The 16,011-nt window shown below is 41.8% G+C and overlaps 1 protein-coding gene across 1 annotated transcript in view; it reads right to left on the reverse strand.

Moving 5' to 3' along the window:
- The window catches only part of THSD7A (thrombospondin type 1 domain containing 7A), a 982,498-nt gene that overhangs the window by 393,714 nt on the left and 572,773 nt on the right, over positions 1–16,011 (reverse strand). The window contains exons 6-7 of the mRNA XM_085630781.1: positions 8,538–8,693; positions 5,413–5,616 (exon numbers count right to left, since the gene is read on the reverse strand). Coding sequence (XP_085486907.1) covers positions 5,413–5,616; positions 8,538–8,693 — 360 coding nt within the window. The remainder of the gene's footprint in view (positions 1–5,412; positions 5,617–8,537; positions 8,694–16,011) is intronic.

Raw genomic sequence — 16,011 nt, forward strand, 5'->3', positions numbered from 1 at the left:
ATTGGATTCTGGGAAATGAAGGACTGCATGTATAAATAAGTATGTGTTCCATGTGTTGCAATAAACAGCAAACGCTTTTATACCAAGTGTTCCCAACTGAGTTCAAGCTCAATTAAGAAACAAGTCTATAGTCACTCATCACCCTAGACAAGTGATCTGCTCAAGTAATCAACTCCAATCCTCTCTCCCTAATTTAATTGCAAAACAACATTTGCTACAGCTTCTAAGCACTTCCTGGTGACCCCCTGATTAAGTCTGTATGAAGTATTTCCAGGCCCTTCGCCTCTTCTTTGTTGGGCTGGCACACATCTTTCCCAATTTGCCTTTGGAATATAGTAGGACACTGAGTCTTTGTTTATACCATAAACACTCAATATAATAAATACAGTTATGCCCACGATTAAGACATATCAAACACATTAAATTAAGCTGCCTTTAATTAATAATTACATTTGAACTGCAGATATTCAGTCACAATTGCAATAATAAAAGTCATTAGGACAAAAGGCGTGAATAATGAGATATTTTCTTTAAAACGGTCTAAACAAATGTGACAAAAAAGTAATTATCTTTTTGTGCAGCTTTTGTTTGTAAATGGTACCATAATAGAAGGCTTGCTGGTACAGACTGAGCCATAGAGAAACCTTTCTTTCTACAAGTCTTATTTGCCGGGTTCAAAAATTAGAATAAACTCTATGTAAATATCTTTAAAAATATTTATTTGTATTTATTTAAAATGGAAAGAGTGGTCTAACACTCTACAGAGATGAACATATGGGAATTGAGTAACGCTTGACAGAGAAATGTGACTCCATAAAGACTTAAAATGTACCCTGTAGTCATAATAAAGTTGTTTAGTTCACACAAATTGCATTATTTTTACAATGCGTTGTTGCTTCCTAGCTAGGTTCACAGTATATACGTATCATTACATACGTACAATACATATGTTTTAGCTTCCCACTGCAGTAAAGATTGCTGGACAGATTTACATCAAATGTCGAATTAAGACTAGAATGAGTGAAATGCATCCCTTTTATGGTTGTTTTCAAATCTGACGAGGCATTAGAAAAAATGTAATAAATTTTTTTTAATGTCTAGCCAGACCTTAGGCTTTGCTCTACTGGTACCCCAATCCTTAGGCTCCCCATACTTACTGAGAATGGCATTTTGCCATGCACATCAGCTCTGGTCTTTTGATCAGTCCCATTGTCTCCAAAGTTTGCAACCAAAATAACAGGGTGTTGGCTTCAGCCACACCCTGCCCCAAGCACTGGGCCCCAGAATCCACTGTGGACTATGAACAGAGGGCACGGCATCAGGTCATTCCACAGCTACCATGCCCGAAGAAGCTGCTGTGCGTATGTTGTGTTTTTTTTTTACTTCTTTCTGAAAACTGGTTTGAGGACTGTTTTTTCATTCACAAACCTAGAGTGCCAAATTAACTCGTTTACTTTCAAATAAATCATGTTTTTTTCTGAACTGTTTTAGAATGAGGTGTTTTTCTCACCCCACTTGACTCCGAAAGGTATTTTTCAGCAACCTGAGTTCTTGATCTGCTTGCATTGTGTAATGGCAGACAGGGTTAAACTTTCGATTGGTGCCAGCCAGTCAGATTGAGGCAGTTCTCAAACTGTTCATTATAACCATTAACCATTTATAAATCTCGTGCAAGACAGAATAAATATAATGTCTCTGCTACTCAGATGTCCTTTGTAATTTAAAACAGGGCCTTCCTCGAACCAATCTCAAACCCAGCACAAAACTATAAAGGTGCTAGCCCCTTGAAGCCCACTCACATGCTTTGCATCGCAAATGTTTGAAATGCTGAGGAATGGATTTAACCCAAACCACAACAAGGGCCACCATGCCAAGTCTAATGTCCACATTGTTGATGACGCTCTCCAAGCCCTAGATCTAGGCAAAACCTGTCTCCTAATCCTTCTAGACCTCTCTTCCGCCTTTGATACGGTGAACCACGAAATTCTCCTTGAACGCCTCAAATCCAGGATGGGGCTGGAGGGCACCGTCCTTGAATGGTTTAGATCCTTCCTCCAAAACCGATCACAAAGAGTCCTTATCAATGGCGATCTATCCGCCCCATCTCCAGTTTCCGTGGGAGTCCCCCAAGGATCAACCCTATCCCCTACCCTCTTCAACCTTTATCTCGAACCTCTCACCGAGGTTCTGCGTGCCGCCAACATCTCATACCTTATGTACGCCGACGATACACAGGTCTACATTAAAATCTCTTCCCCCCAGGACATTCTCTCCCTAAACATGGCACTGGAGCTAACAGTTCATTGGCTCACTGCCAACCAACTTAAACTCAACGCCAACAAAACCGAATTCCTTCTGATCTCCCCACCCAAACCTAACCCAGACATCCAGGAATGGATCAAGACAATCACGGCACTAAACTGCCCGCCTACCATTGTTGACTCTGCAAAATCCCTGGGAATAACCCTTGACGGCAGCTTGAATATGCACAGCCATATAAACGCGATGGCCAAAACGGCTAGATTCCACCTGAGCTACCTAAGAAACCTAAAACCCTTCCTCGAGAGGTCCGACCTTAAAATGGTTACCCAGGCCCTTGTCATCTCCAGGCTTGAATATGGATGCTCCACTCTCGCAGGGCTACCCAAGAACTCTCTGGCCCCACTGAAAGCCTGCCTCAACTCCGCTGCCAGACTCATAACGGGCTCAAAAAAACTTGACCACATCTCTCCCCACCTCAAGGCTCTGAACTGGCTGCCCCTGGAGGCCAGAATACAATTTAAACTGGCCTGCATAACTCACAAAGCTCTATACGCGAACTCACCGACATTTCTTGCACATAAACTCGTGATATCCGGACAAGCCAGAAATTCCCGATCTGCCAAAAACCTGCTGTTGCAGCCAGCAAAATTCCGGAAGAAAAAAACCTACAACCGAGCCTTCTCTGGAGCCGCTCCAAGAATCTGGAACTCTATCCCACCCACCGTTAGAAGACTCCCGTCCTTGGCACACTTTAAGAGGGAGACCAAAACTTTCTTAATGGGAAAATACCTCATCTAGTGAACCCCTTACTTTCAGACTTGCCGCGTGTGCCCGCTCAAACTTTTTATCCCATTTGTAGCGTCAACTGCAGCTAGGATGCACCTCGTGGATTGGAAACTTTGTTTTGTATTGTTACTCTGCATACTTTAATTTTTCTCCCACAGGTAGCTTGAACTTGAAATTGAATCTCCCCCTGTATCCCTTTCTCTCCCAGTGTGATCCCTCCCGTCCCTACATCTTACTCCCCCCTCAATCCTGTAAAGCGCTCTGATACCCTCACGGGTCTGGTTCGCGCTATATAAAACTGTAAAATAAATAAATAAATAAATAAATAATGTTGTTCCCATCATTAAAGTTTGTCCACGTGTAGGGTAAAAATTCCAAAATGACGAGCAATGGAAGTTGGCCTTTTGAAATCACCCAAATAACTTTACACTCCACCACCGATGAACATGATGACCCTGAACTAGGTGCAGAAGAATACGTCGAATTGTTATGTAGGTTCCTTAAACGACACCAAAGCTGTTAGCTGCAGGTTCTTATGACATGGTCTTGCCTCTTTTATTCTGGGTGGCTTACTCTCTCAACTAATAGGTGACCTCGCTTGCTAAAACCATGAAGATCGCACAAATGAGGACAATAAAAAAATTCAAAAAAAGACACCAATGCTGTTAGCAAGTAAAAACAATTTGTAGGAAAGTCTTAAAAGAAACATAGCTACAGAGACGCTAGAACCAGCCTTGCCCTACACCCAGAAACTATAAAACACCCCCTAAGGCTTGCTTAAGTGGGGTCAGGGGCATGGAACTGGGCGCAAGGAGTGTCTTTGTGAATTCACAAACCAGTTGCCGAAGACCATATGCAGCGGTTCGTGTGACATGAACCTGTAGTTGTTTTATTGCCTCCCCAAGGAAGGACCCATTTAGGATTCTACACCACAGCCTAATTTGATTTGAAATATTAAGCATGCTGCCAGTGCAGCCACCAACACTGCGTTGCAGAATGTCCCCACCTTCTCGAACAATTTTGTAGAGTTCGGGGAATAATCATGTCTTACTGCATGTCTGCCATCCATGACTAAACTCACTTCTGTGTGTAGCCCCCTACCTTGTCCACACATTCTTCTAACCTTTTGATAAACTCAAACATATATTGGGCCCCCTTCACAAAAAAAGTCATACATTTAAACCCTTATACGTATGTGTAGATCTATGTCTTTTGGGAATTCAAAATACACCCATGAGGGCAGCTAGACAGCTATGCCATATCAATCAACCATAGAAAGTCATTTTCCATTCATAGAGACTGCTATTCCCACAATACAGAATTATCCCCACGGAACAATTGTGCTGTAGGTAAATACAGTAAGTGCAAGCAATTGCACATTTGTGTGTTCTTTTTCTCCACAGAAAAACACAGTTTTTCTAACTGGGAAACACCTTCCTCTATACAGTCACCTTTAGCAGTCTTCAATCTCCCCTGCAACAGAGGAAAGGATATACTCCAGGCTTTTGCAGTACAAAATGTGTGACCATGTCCATTGTGAGAAAGGGTGGCAGAGCAATCTATGAATGCTCACAAACTGGTGTTTTTTGGGCGCTCACAAAGTCAAAGGATTAATGATGCCTTGTAACAACGCCCTGTGCCCACCATTGTGAGGGAGTTGCTTCAACATAATGGAACGCAGTTGTGGCCTTCATTTACACAGGAGTATGTGGATTTACATCTGCTATATATTTCAGCATGTACACCTATAAACAGCTGTTCGTAGCCGAAAATGACTTTGTGCACTGGGCCCATTGTATATATGTGTGTGTGTGTTTGGGGGGGGAGTGTGTGTGTGCATAACACCTGAACTATACAAAGCTACTTTTATGCATTTAAGTTGCCATGTACACATTGCAAAAAAACTTCCACTTACTCTGTGTAAAGCTCCACTGCTATTTTGACCAGATCCATGATAAATAAATTACATAGATTAAAAGATGAAACAGTTCTGTATCAATACGGGTTTACTGCATGAATTTCCCTTTGAACCATTGAGAAAGGTTTTAGGTTTTTGGAGTCCAACATAACATTAAAAAATACAATATGAAGGTTGGGGTGGGGGGAGAGTTGGGGGGTTGGTTTTCATCTGAAATGCATTCCAAGTATCCTATTATGATAAAACTGTCAATGTCATGATTAGTGTGCTGCTTGGGCCGATACCTCCGGGCTACAGGGGCCGGCAATATATGTGTTTGTTGACGAATAAAAACAATTAAAAAAAAAAAAAAATACAACATGAAAAGTACATCTCTCCAGGTTGAAGGTAACAGATATAAACTCATAACAGACACACAGTGATGAATGAGTGTCTGTTGGCCTTACCGTCACTGGTGATGCAGGTAACCACAGGGACCTGAGTGCCTGAGCCGCACTGCCTCCCATTGTCAGGGATGCACTCTTCCAGCCTCACCAGCCTCCAGTCGTAGCAGGACGGCTCTTCACAAGGGATGGCTTCAATAAGGTGAGGGCAGTTCCCTGTCCCTCCCGTGGGCTCATTTGATATGGAACGCTTTCTCAGCTTAAAACCTAAGTGTGACACAATATGGAGCTGTTGGTGTGTGCATAAAAGCATGAGTACGATTCATATAATTATTTCACTGTGGAAAAACAGATGGACAAAAGATAAGCAAAAATGTTTGTAAAACTGAATATACAGAGGATAAAAATGTGGGCTCCTTGTTTCCATTTGCCTCAAATTGTAGGCATAGAATATATTGATATTAATAAAATACCTTCGAATTCTTGATAATACTGATTCCTTTGAGTCAAATACCTACATGTTGAAGATATAATAATGTGGAAAATGGACAAATAAATCAGGGGCTAAGCCACCTACAGTGCAGCACCTCCAGAGACAACAGTCGCTAGGGATGTGGGGCGCCCTCTGCACCCAAATTGTTGATATTTTTACTACCAGTCAGGATATGAGGAGCCATTTTCCTTGCTTGCATTAGAGCCAGTGAATGTAGTCACTAAAATATGTGTGTTTATTTTTGCTTTTGAAATATGATAATTCGAGGTTACTGGCTGTTTCATGCAGAAGACCTCCCCGCTCCCTTTTCATTATCTGCTAGAGCAAGTGGACAGGTCAATGACAGTGATGCCACCATTCTTCCAGGTGTGAGATAGGGAAGGTAAATGAGTACTGAGGCTCTCACGTGTGGGCGGTGCGTTGACTTTCACATTTCCCTCCCCCTTGCGAGCACAAAAGTGATTTACATGTAATCAACTGAACTATCATGCAATGCTTTCAAAATGCAAAAATCGCACATGAACATTTAGTGCATTTGCACGTTTTGCTTTGTGCAAATGCTGCTGTAGAGGCCACAATCATATTTGTTTATTTTTCACAAAAGGAACATTTATACCAAGTAAATATATTGAATTCGTAAGAAAACCAGGGTTGTTTATTAAAAAAAAATAGGCCAGCTGCTCAGCACTATGTGGCAAGTGGGTTGCTGTTTTTTCTGATTTATGCAACCTGAGACAACTGGATGAACAATGAACAATTCAGTATGGACACAATGCTCCCAATAGAATGTACTCACTCACTCATTCACTCACTCACTCTAACTCACTCACTCATTCACTCACTCACATAATGATGTTTCTAGTAGTGTAACATGTAATGTCTTCTCACACCAACAGGAGAAGAGAGAATATCGAATCATTAATCAAAATGCATTGACCAGTTTTTTTTTTAGGGTATGACTTTACTCTAGAAATATACAATAATATTTTGTCTCCTATCCAAACTCGAAATAGGGCAAGTCTGGGGTGAGAGTAAAGCCTCTGTCACACAACACTGGAAGGAGGTGACCAATCTATTTTTTAACTTATGGCCGCATTAAGGTTATGGGTGACAATTAAGGCTGATTAAAATAACATACATGGATACCATAAAAATCCAGCTGTTCCCCACAACCTCGAAATACTTGAAATAGATTGATTTAAGAACATCTGTACTTCTCTTCGTAAATGTTTTCACCATCAAAGTGTTTACACAGAACCAAAAGCAAGACAATTGTACATAATCTATGTGTGGAGTTTGCCAGCTAATCTAAGAGTAACCAAAGAAAATTGTAGCTTACGCACTGGGACCTGATTTACAGGTGAATGGTACAGACGAATACCCATCTGTCCATCTCTTTGTTGTTGCCCCTGCGTTCTTTAGAGATGAGGGAACTTCTTGGTTTCTGAAGGAGAAACATGCACTAACTCTGCAGTTGGAGAGCCCTTGAGGTGATAAGACCCAGATTAACTAACACTTTGTACCATGTAGGCGTCACAAAATTGATGCAAACAGCTGCAAACTGTTGCACTGGGATTTACTGTCCACCACATAGCTTGCTATTTTTCATTTTTTTTTGCCTCAAGGAGAAGTGCCATCAGAGGTACAGGGGAGTTTTCATGCAGCCACCCCTGGTTTTTGATGCAAAGCCTTATCTAATAAAAAAGATAGACAGGGCTTGCCCAAAAATATACAGCTCCTTGAGGCAGGCATAACATTGGAGAAAGGTTTTCCTTTCTCCAAACGTTTCCAACTTTGCATGAATGCTGTACTGTGCAGCACACATCCAAACTTGGAGAAGCTTTAACTATATCTAAGTATAGCACTCTGTACTAAAAGGGAACACTTACAGTTCAAAACCTATACTCAAAATCATGCACAGACTCTTGCACTATGACGCAATCATGTGTGTATGGCACAAGGCAACCTAAAGTGCACCAATATTGGGAGAGAGAGATACAGGGCCACATCTTGGAAGATATAGTACTATTCTGCTTTCTCCCTTTCAAGCAGCACAGCGTAGCACCCTCGGTTGCTGTGCTGCATCTTAAGAAAAAACAAGGACTTTGGCTCCATGTTTCTTGCACGAGACCGGCATGTAACTCAAGGCTGTCAAGAAGATACACAATGCATAAATGCCCCTCATACAGTGGTAGAACACTCAGAACACCGGGGATTTTTTGTAAAGAAATACATACTCACATTCTATGTTTGTTTTGCAAAACAACACATTACAGAGGAGATAATAAAACAATGGTTCACTGGGCATTGCATTGTTGCCAAAAGTGCATCTGCTATGTTGGCAGGAGCACTTTTGACAAACAAATGCTGCACCACAGTGGCAAATACCTCCCACCGAGTGGGGCGGTTTGTTGTCAGTGGAGAGGGGGTGCCACCCCCCTATCAGATTGGTGAACCACCTACCAAACTCTTACTAATCTCCTTGGACTTTTCCTATAGATACTACTGAGGCTTGCTCCATAACTAAATAGCTTGTCCTCTGCAAATATTGTCTAGTTTGGCATTCATCCATTCATCATAGCAGGATTTCTCCTTTGTCATTACACGTTACACACTCCTTCCTAAATACATGTATTTCCAAAATCTCATTTGTGTATGTCTTTTGGGCACTGTGTAACACCTTCTACTATTCTACCTTTTTTACCCTGCTGATCTTCACAACTCTCAAAGGTGCAGGGTCCCCAGGCTGACCAGGCAGACACTTCACACTCAATGGGACAGGGGATGTGGCACAGCTGGTTCGTACTGGGAGCTGGTCCTGTGCAGAGCCTCCGATCTACAGGTTTTGATGCTGTTGAAAGCAAAGAAAATAAGTTACTTCTTTGACCATTAAATTGAACACAAATACATAAAACTTTTTTCACCACGACAAAGTTTAATACCAATGTAATAATTTATTTTGCAGGTAATCTGATCTATTACTATTACTAGATCATGTAAGTATTTTTACTTTTTGCTTTTTCTCATTAGAAGCCTAGAAGAAATAAATGTTGAAATGTTAAAAAAAAACAGCAAAGCTCACTGCAAGTTATAGAAAGTGTTCTACAAAATAAATATGTGAACAAACAAATGTAATTGTAATTTGTTGCACGAGGAAAGACAATGAAAGAAGTTTTAAAAAACATTAAAAGGAATATAAAATAAAAAATAAAGGCAAAAAACCTAATCACTTGTGTAAGGTGATTCCATTTAAGAACAGGCAGAAGTGAGAGGGAGAAAATGATGATTAGGAAAATGATGATAGGTAATTCACCAGAATGAAAAAGAGAGCATGTTGCACAGAAATTATTGAGGAAGCATTTAGGTGGGACAAGCACACATAATTGTTGCATGAGAAAAGACAAGTACATAAAGCCACAAATAGAGGCGAACTGAGGAGTTTACAGTGTTGGCGGGTGAACAGGCATGGTCAGATAAAGGAGGGAGGGAACATGAAGTGCAGTGTATTATTTCTTGGCCAATCCATGAATTGTGGTTATTTGGGTTGTGCAGGAGCGGCCCGCCCGGGTAACAGCGGTGGGCGAGGTGAAGGGGGTAAATCGACAGACGTCTGTCGAGTCCTAACCCCCCACCCCACCACTCTAAACTGGACGGGCCACTCCTGGGCTTGTGCAGGAACAATGTAGATCACATATTTTCAAAGAAACTGCATGTAAGTTAGACAAAGCCAAGAAGACAAGACATGTAGGGCAATATTTTTGATCATGGTTTTTCAGATTGCTGTTGCGCTGACGAGGTGAAAATGCTACTTTCGATAAAATGCATGGATTCAAAATGCATCAGTTGTGGAAGTTGTTTTGCACATACCCAAATGATCAATATACAAAATGTGTTAACGGGGAGGGGCTATGCCAAGCACAGAGCACGGTGCATCCCTTACTCATAAAGGAATGCACAAGCCTCTTCTCTCTCATCCGCTTCCCATTCCCCCGCGAAAGTTATCACCTTGTGCAGGAAGGCGAAGAAAGGATCTGGGACAAATGCACACCTTGAATGCACTGCACCTTCGTTTGCAAAACAATGCGTGTGCCAAAGCTGTGGAGATGTACAGTTCTATTCTACTATGCATTGAAATATAATATTTTCTATTTTCATAGATGGGGCTTTTAAGGCATGGCCATGAAAATACAAAGGCCAGCAGACCTTCTAATACACACATTCATTCGGCCCTGTACCACTGCTTGTCGAAATTGTCACAATATTTCTGTCAGTAAACCCCTTTATGGGTACAAAATGTTAGTTTGCCATAGTATAAAGATGATTTCCAGATGTAAATTAAACTGACACATGCAATTAGCTATGAAAAAGTTGGCGGGTGCTCCCTACTTTAGGAAGGCCAGGCTTAAAGAATGAACCTCCCCAAGTTAAGCCTCTGCTGAATGATCCAGGTTGAAATCCTATATGTTAGCAGCTTCACCCTCTCAGTACACAGTGTTCAACACTAGCATTCTCTTCTAGCCTGCATTGGGAATACCCATGACCACATGGATGTCTGCAGTGCCAACTAGCAATGATATGTTCTACGTGCAACAACCACAGACTCACCTCTGCACAGAGACCCAGTGCTGACTATTGGGCTACTACCAACTGTGCGTAAAATGTACATGCGCTTTCTGCAAGAATTTACTCCTTAAGCACCAATCTACACAACCGTCTAAGTGACGTTCCATGCTTTGATGCTGCAACAGAACTGAACCACATTTGTTATCCCCTAACTTGTGACCAAACCATTTCCTTAAAGGTCACACTAACAAACTACACATGTGTGCATGCATGTGACAGTGCTGTAATGGCATCAAAACAACTTCTAATGGTCATATATGTAAATGTGATACTTGTATAGCGCACTACTCACCCGCAAGGGTCTCAAGGCGCTTGTACAAATACCGCTGTGGAACCCACCCTGGCTTTCCCTGTGAGGCGTTCACTCCTGGGCACCCCCAAGGTGGAGGCCAGGCATCCTTAGCGTTGTGGGGGCCGTTGTGGAGATTAAGCAAGCTATTGCCCAGAGTTGCAGAGTGGGACTCCATGATTGGAATAGGCACCGAGGCGAGAATTATCAGGTCCGTGGAATTTTCTGAGCCCAAGACCCGCAGAGACAGGGAATTGAACCCTGGTCCCAGACTAGACCTCTGCATCAGGGTCTGCCGCTCTAATCATTGAGCCACACTTCTCCATATGTCAAAGTTGACCCTTTCTTACCATGCAAAGGGCCTGATTTGGATGTTGGTGGATGGGTTACTCCTTCACAATGTGACGGATAAACCATCCGCTGAAATATAAATCTCATTATTTCCTATGGGATTTACATTTCAGCGGCCGGGATATCTGTCACCGTTGTGACGGAGTAACCCATCCGCCAAGATATAAATCAGGCCCGAAGTCTTTCTTGTCCTGCAATGGACCTTTGAATTGTGTATTAGGAGTCAAGGAGAAAGTTAGACATCTTAAATAACAGTTTAAGTTCAGTCAATGATAAGAGCTGTATTGTAATTTAAAAAAATGTATTTTCTCATTAAAAGATTAGTAAAATATCTTTATTTATTTTTGGTCCTTATTCATTTAGTCCATCAAATAAATAAGATTACAGAAATCTATTAAAAACAGAATCAAATGATTTTAATCATGTTCCATAAAGGAATACGTTCCCTATTCTATAGATCAGGATCAGAATGTTAGTTTGTTAAGAACTCATGAAGAGTTTGAAGCCAAAATGGAAAAGATTGAAATCAAGGAGCATGAATCTTCGAAATCAAGTTGAATAGCAGGAATTACCCATAAAGAGTATTTCGTAAGACTGAACTCAGTATAGAGGTGCAGCAGCAATCTGCTGAATCCAAGTAAAGTCAGGTAAAGGAGGGACACAGCAGCAGCAGGAGCTTCCACCGACAAAGGTCTGGGTCAATCCTCAAAGCAAAAGCACAGAAGAGAAGTCTCTAGCTGCCTAGGAACGTGCGGTAACAAGAGTCCAGAAACACATATTGAAAACATTGTTGCTGGCTTCCTTCTCCATGAGCCGATGAAGGGCCAGGGATCTTTGGTAAGCCAGTCCAGTTTCTCAGATCCCACAGAAATACGTGTGGGTTAAATGTTTTATCACGTTGTTAGCTACAGACAGTCTTCTGGATTCTGGAAACATCAGGCATACGGCTTCTCATATCCGTTGACCTTCTATATCTCTACTTGTTTCACTACGAAAACAATGAACCACTAGCTAAAGAACAAAATCATTATTAAGTAATACATTCTTTTTACATGAAACAACAGTTATTATTGTTCAAATGTGCATTCTATTCAAATACTATATGAAACATAAGAGCATGCCATCGCTTGTACCGGCGCTATCAGACCAGTGGCCGCGCTGCACTATAAAAATGACGATAACATCTGCGACTATGAATTAGATAGCATATTTTAAATCCACGCCAAAAGGTTCACCAATGTTTGTTTCCACTCCGGTGAATGTTCAATGCTGATCATTATGTTAATAAGTTTCTCGCGTGTCCACCTCAAATCACCAACCACCCCAGAGTGAAATGGGGCCACTTTGCTTCCTTTATCTGCGCTCTTCGCCTATTTCCTTTATGTTGTTCAGTGCTTTTAGGACGAATAAATATTAATGGTTTTCATGGTGATGCGCGTCTTCATTTATAAAAGCTGGAGCCGACATCTGCCCCCCACTGAGCCGCCATCAATGAGCGCGGGAAACAGCAGGGGGCATTGTGGGCTTCTATAGCTAGAAATATGGCCGAGCCCAATGTCAGTGAAATACAGAGGTATGTACAGGATGTGGCACCTACAGGCCATTCTGTTAGCAGCAGTGTTTGAAAAACACTATAGAGTAATGACATGAATATGGCAGCCGTTCAGATCTGTAATCGAAATTCTGTGCATGTGCCTACAGCATGGGAGCTTTCTGGGGCGCGCGGGCGCATGCTGAGTTCTTGTTTGCAAAATGTCTCCCCTCTGATGGCATATTTAATGATCTATGCGATACAGATTAATCACTCTTGGATCCACGGGCAAACAGCCACAACAGGAAGTCGTCACTGTAATGGCTACACGACTTTCACCAAGAAGAAGACGAGCATACATTTATGAACATTAAGTATTTCTACTTTGTTGTGTTTTATAGTTTCCGGAACAATGTGATTATCGCTAACGTTATCAAACCTGCGTTGCTGAGAGAGGTCTGGCAAACAGGCCCGACTTAGTTTCCTGAAAATAGCTATGTGCGCGTGCATACGTGGGCGTGCGTGCGTGCATGCACGTTTGTAGGACCTCTTGTATTGCACGAAATAAATTATTCTGAGAAGTAATGTATGCATTTCTCATTTATATTTGTTAACAACTGGAGGACAAGAATGAGAAAATGTGAGCTAATCTTAGAGGTAACAATAGTTTTTTGTTGCTAGGATATGCAAACTGTAGACATACTAATCTTGTGCATTAAAAGGAGCACTCCCAGATCAAATGGGACGGGCTAATTACCTGGATAATTACGGCTGATTCACAGAACAGCTACCATGCACGCAAGAACCATCCGAAGACTAAGAGCCGGGGCGACCAACTCTGGGCCACGAGGAATGGAGCTGCATCTGAATTTTGGACTTTATAATATAAGATGGATTTGGAAACAAAGAATCTGGACGTAATGTTCACCATCACGGCCTTCTTGAGATGGAGACATGGCTCACGCTCCTTTGTAACAGTGATGAACCACACTGGACACTTCTGGGTGCAAAATGCTTTCTATGCCAGCTGATATGAATAAGTTCTCATAGACTTAAGGACTCAGTTCTAAAGGTTTCACCTAGAATAATGAAGGCTTTGAATATTAGCAGCATAGCCAGCTGGGGAGGGCTTCACTGGCTTCACTGGCTTAAAGGCCCTGAGTCTGAGTTGTAGGCCAGAGGTGCAGCCGATGATCTATGACTAGGGAGCATGCCTCTAACAACCAGATTAGCTTTCCAGCAGAAGGGCGTTAAGGCTATTAGAACATTCCACTTACTGAGAGTAAAATGTTCTAAACTAAAAGGAGAGTAGCAGAAAGAAAACATCAGGATGTTGGAGAAGAAGGTCTGCACCAGCCATTGTTGGCCCCTACCCACTCCAGTGTCTTCAAAGGATCTCTCAAGCCTTTAGTGCTCTAATGTTACTGGTGATATCTGGGAATCCTAATATTTATTGAAAGCCAATGTGCATTTCTCTGATGGCACTGCTATAACATGGTGCCACGCTCCAGACCATGCCCATATACCAACGCTTTTGGAACCTCTTTTCAAGGGTCTGGAATCATTATTTCTGTATAAACATACAGGATCAGAGAGTTGTCTACTTTCTACTATTTCATATCAAGAAGAGTGTGTAATAAGCAGAGGTGTACCAGATCTAGACAATAACCATGCAGGAAGCCCAATCACTCCATAGATGTAAACACAATAAATGTGTATATGCTTTAGTTCATCATGGATAAATTATATATAAAATGTTCTGTGCTGAGATTAATGAAGCCACAGGACACTTATCCCTGTCAGACTTACAGTCAGACTTCCCGCACTCCTTTAGAGTATAATAGAACAAGAGCTGCCAGTCACCACAGTTGTTACCCACTGAGTCAATGTCTCTAGATTCAATTGCAGCATAAAGAAATACAAGAAACTCTGGGCCAGAATTTCTTTACTTTTTCAGAGTCTTCTGAACAAAATGAGAGGCAAATATTCATGAATTTCAACAGAGGATTAGTTAACAGCCAGCGTTCGAATTAAACACAAATGAAAATATGTGAAAAACGTAATTTAAGCAATATTATCCAATGGGGAAGGGATTGCCAGGGAGTTATTGACCGGGATGGATTCAGAGAGCCCGAGGTGAAGCCGAGGCCCCCAGTCCACTCTAGTCAATTACTGCCTGGGAGCGCCCTCTACCATATATAATATTTATTTGTAATTACAACCCCTACCATTTATGCATTTCACAAACTGCTTGTTAGGCATGTGTTTCTCATGGGACTATTTAGGTGGACAGTTACAAGAATATGAAAAGGGTCCCCTTGAAATGCAGTGTAGTGAATGCATGAATCCTATGGCACAAAAGAGAGCATGCAGAAAGAGTTCTGCAAGATCTAAGGGTCCGACTTTGATGTTGGCGGAGAGTAATATATGTTGGCCTGGCAGAAGTCTTTACGTCTGCCAGACTGAGACAACTCTGCCTGCCAAATTTATAAATGACCGCCAAGCTGGGTGTCATTTATAAAGCACTGGCAGGAACCACCATTGCAGCGGTTCCTGTCAATGCATTTCTGCTGTTTAGTGCAGACCTCCGTCAGTGGGATGAATCCCTGCACCACACAGTTTACTTTTTAATTTTCAAAAAGAAAATCCCGACACAGGATATTCTTTTTGAAAATAAAATATAAAATGATTCCTTTGCCATGGGAGCCCACTCCCATAGCAATGGAAGCATTTAGCAATTTCACTGCCGCTTACTGTCTTGGTTTTCCTGGAGAGACATGCAGTGAACGCTGACCTGTGATGACGCCCATCTAAGTTAGGTGGGTGGAATGACAGGTCAGCCTCCGATGGCCCTTACTCAGCAGAGCTGTGGGAGGGGATTAATCATGGCAGAGACAAAGTAGAATCTGCTGCGATTAACCCTAAGTCCCGCCAACATATACATTTGTTGAGAGGACTGCATTCTAGGTGGTAAGTAAACCCTGTCACAGTTGAGACAGAGTACCCTTACCGCAAGACTTAAATTGGGCCCCAAGTTACAATATAAATCATTTGTGTGTGGTATAAGACTAATTGAACCAATCGCGATGAGTCCTAAGGTGATTTTAGCCTGTGAGAAATGCTGATACCCTGGTGGGATTTGATGTACCCCGTTTGACAATAAACGGCTTTCTCTGATGAGCTTCTTATAGAAGGTGCTCCAGAAGTTAAATTGATGGTACATTTTCATTAGGAAGAAATTCTCAGTCTTGTGTGAAAAAGTCTGACATCATGAATAAAACATACACTTCCAACATTAGAACCAGTCTGTCAGTTGTCCCCAGTGTTCTACTGAAGCTTCATCACAAAGTTCTAACTAGTCATGTATTCATTAAA

This window comes from Triturus cristatus, chromosome 10 (assembly GCF_964204655.1).
Source record: "Triturus cristatus chromosome 10, aTriCri1.1, whole genome shotgun sequence".
Lineage (NCBI taxonomy): Eukaryota > Metazoa > Chordata > Amphibia > Caudata > Salamandridae > Triturus > Triturus cristatus.